The 1,693-nt window shown below is 48.0% G+C and overlaps 2 protein-coding genes across 4 annotated transcripts in view; one reads left to right on the forward strand and one right to left on the reverse strand.

Moving 5' to 3' along the window:
• The window catches only part of LOC106816353 (aspartate aminotransferase, mitochondrial-like), a 12,124-nt gene extending 10,965 nt beyond the window's left edge, over nucleotides 1-1,159 (forward strand). The window contains exon 3 of the mRNA XM_014820931.1: nucleotides 144-1,159. Coding sequence (XP_014676417.1) covers nucleotides 144-266 — 123 coding nt within the window. The 3' untranslated portion in view covers nucleotides 267-1,159. The remainder of the gene's footprint in view (nucleotides 1-143) is intronic.
• Nucleotides 1,148-1,693, reverse strand: part of LOC106816356 (39S ribosomal protein L3, mitochondrial-like) — a 6,181-nt gene continuing 5,635 nt past the window's right edge. For all 3 annotated transcript variants that reach the window (XM_014820939.1, XM_014820938.1, XM_014820937.1), the window contains one exon: nucleotides 1,148-1,569. In XM_014820939.1, coding sequence (XP_014676425.1) covers nucleotides 1,425-1,569 — 145 coding nt within the window. In that variant the 3' untranslated portion in view covers nucleotides 1,148-1,424. The remainder of the gene's footprint in view (nucleotides 1,570-1,693) is intronic.

Below are 1,693 nucleotides of genomic sequence, written 5' to 3' on the forward strand. Positions count from 1 at the left end.
AAGAGAGAGACAGAGAGAGAGAGAGAGAGAGAGAGAGAGAGAGAGAGAGAGAGAGAAAGAGAGAGAGAGAGTTGCTTTAGTTATACCCCCGTCGTGTCGTGTGTCGTGTAATCCGTGACGTTGTTTTATTTCTCCGCACACAGTGTGCGAAGCTGACGAAGGATCACCACGTCTATCTGACGAAGGACGGACGCATCTCCATCGCCGGCATCACGACGAAAAACGTCGGTCGCCTCGCGCGCGGCATCCATGACGTCACCAAGTAGAGGGCGCCGGCGTAGCAAGCGCGCCACGTGTCCAACTCGTGCGACGCCCCCCGCCTGCTAGCTGTTCGCTTGTGCCAGCTGGAAGTATGGCCTTGAAGCGAGGGGAATAAAGGGAAATGAGTGATCACTAAATGACGCGGGTCTTCAAACAGAGGTAGAGAGAGAAAGAGAGAGAGAGAGAGAGGTAAGGAGATGAAGGGAGAGATATATAGATAGAGAGAGCGAGGAAGGAAGAGAGAGAGAGAGAACGAGGGAGGGAGAAGAAGGGAGACAGAGAGAGCAGGAGCTAGGTAGGCCAGGAGGGGCAGATAAAGTAGTGGGTGAAAATGGTGAGGTCAGTCAGCCAGTGTTAAACTTTTCAATAAGTGTTACTTCATGGTGCTTTTTCTGCTCACGCTTAATTTTATTAATGTATTGGGGTACATTACGTAGCTTATGCTGTTAAAATTATGAGATACGGATTAGAATGCAAATGACGTGTGATCATGGACATTTCTGTTGAATGCTAATAGGACCATGTAACAAGAAGACACGAGTGTGTTATATAGGGCGTGTGCTTTGATGCTAGAATGGTGTGGGATAGAATTAATTGATAATGTTTTTGTCGACGAATGTAGACATAGCACTAAGCTAAAATGCGGTTACTGGTGTTCTCGTGGTAAGGCTGTTTGTTGCAAGTCTTCACAAATAGATGAGTATGTTCACTCGATGCGTGCTCGGGATGACGAGTAATGGGATGTGAGAGTAAGAGTGTACGAGAGAGATACTGCTTTAATTGTTCATTATTAAGCGAGCGTGCAATGCCTGGCGTAGTGTTCACCGGCATTTAGTCCTTTAACAGCCCTTCACAGCTAGTTGTCGTTGGTGACGAATAAAAAGGCTTGATGGTTTAAGCAATGCTTTGATGTTTTAATGTTTTCTCGGTAAGCATTTATATATTACATGTAATGAAAATACACGTAGGAAAACTTCTCTCGTTTCTCAGAAACCTTGCTCATTAATTTTGTTCACGTAGGTCACACAAGCGACACTGGTGTTCCACAGTCGGACAAAAAACTAATATTTACATGACGGTATGAACATACCGCGCAGGACTGTAATTTCGAACACCTCCGTCCTCTACCAGCCTTGATGGGCTGCAACGGTGGCGCCCTCTTGCTACTTCTCCTCCTCGAACTCGATGCTTGACGCGGTAAACCTGTGCAGACTCTCGTCAAATATCTCCTCGGGGATTTCCTGGTCCTTGTAGTCGTCCGCGAACCAGGTCGGGAACGGTGGTTTCGGCCCGTCCCCCTTCCGCTTCCTGTGTGGAGAGAGGGAGAGAGATGGGAGGGCAGGTGGTGAGAGAAATGTATGACCAGGGGAAAAAATACACGGGGGCGGCGGGCGATTTCGCCCCCGAAATGCCAAAAAGAGCCCCCGAAAAT

Source organism: Priapulus caudatus, unplaced genomic scaffold, assembly GCF_000485595.1.
Source record: "Priapulus caudatus unplaced genomic scaffold, Priapulus_caudatus-5.0.1 Scaffold1358, whole genome shotgun sequence".
Taxonomy (NCBI): Eukaryota; Metazoa; Priapulida; class Priapulimorpha; order Priapulimorphida; family Priapulidae; genus Priapulus; species Priapulus caudatus.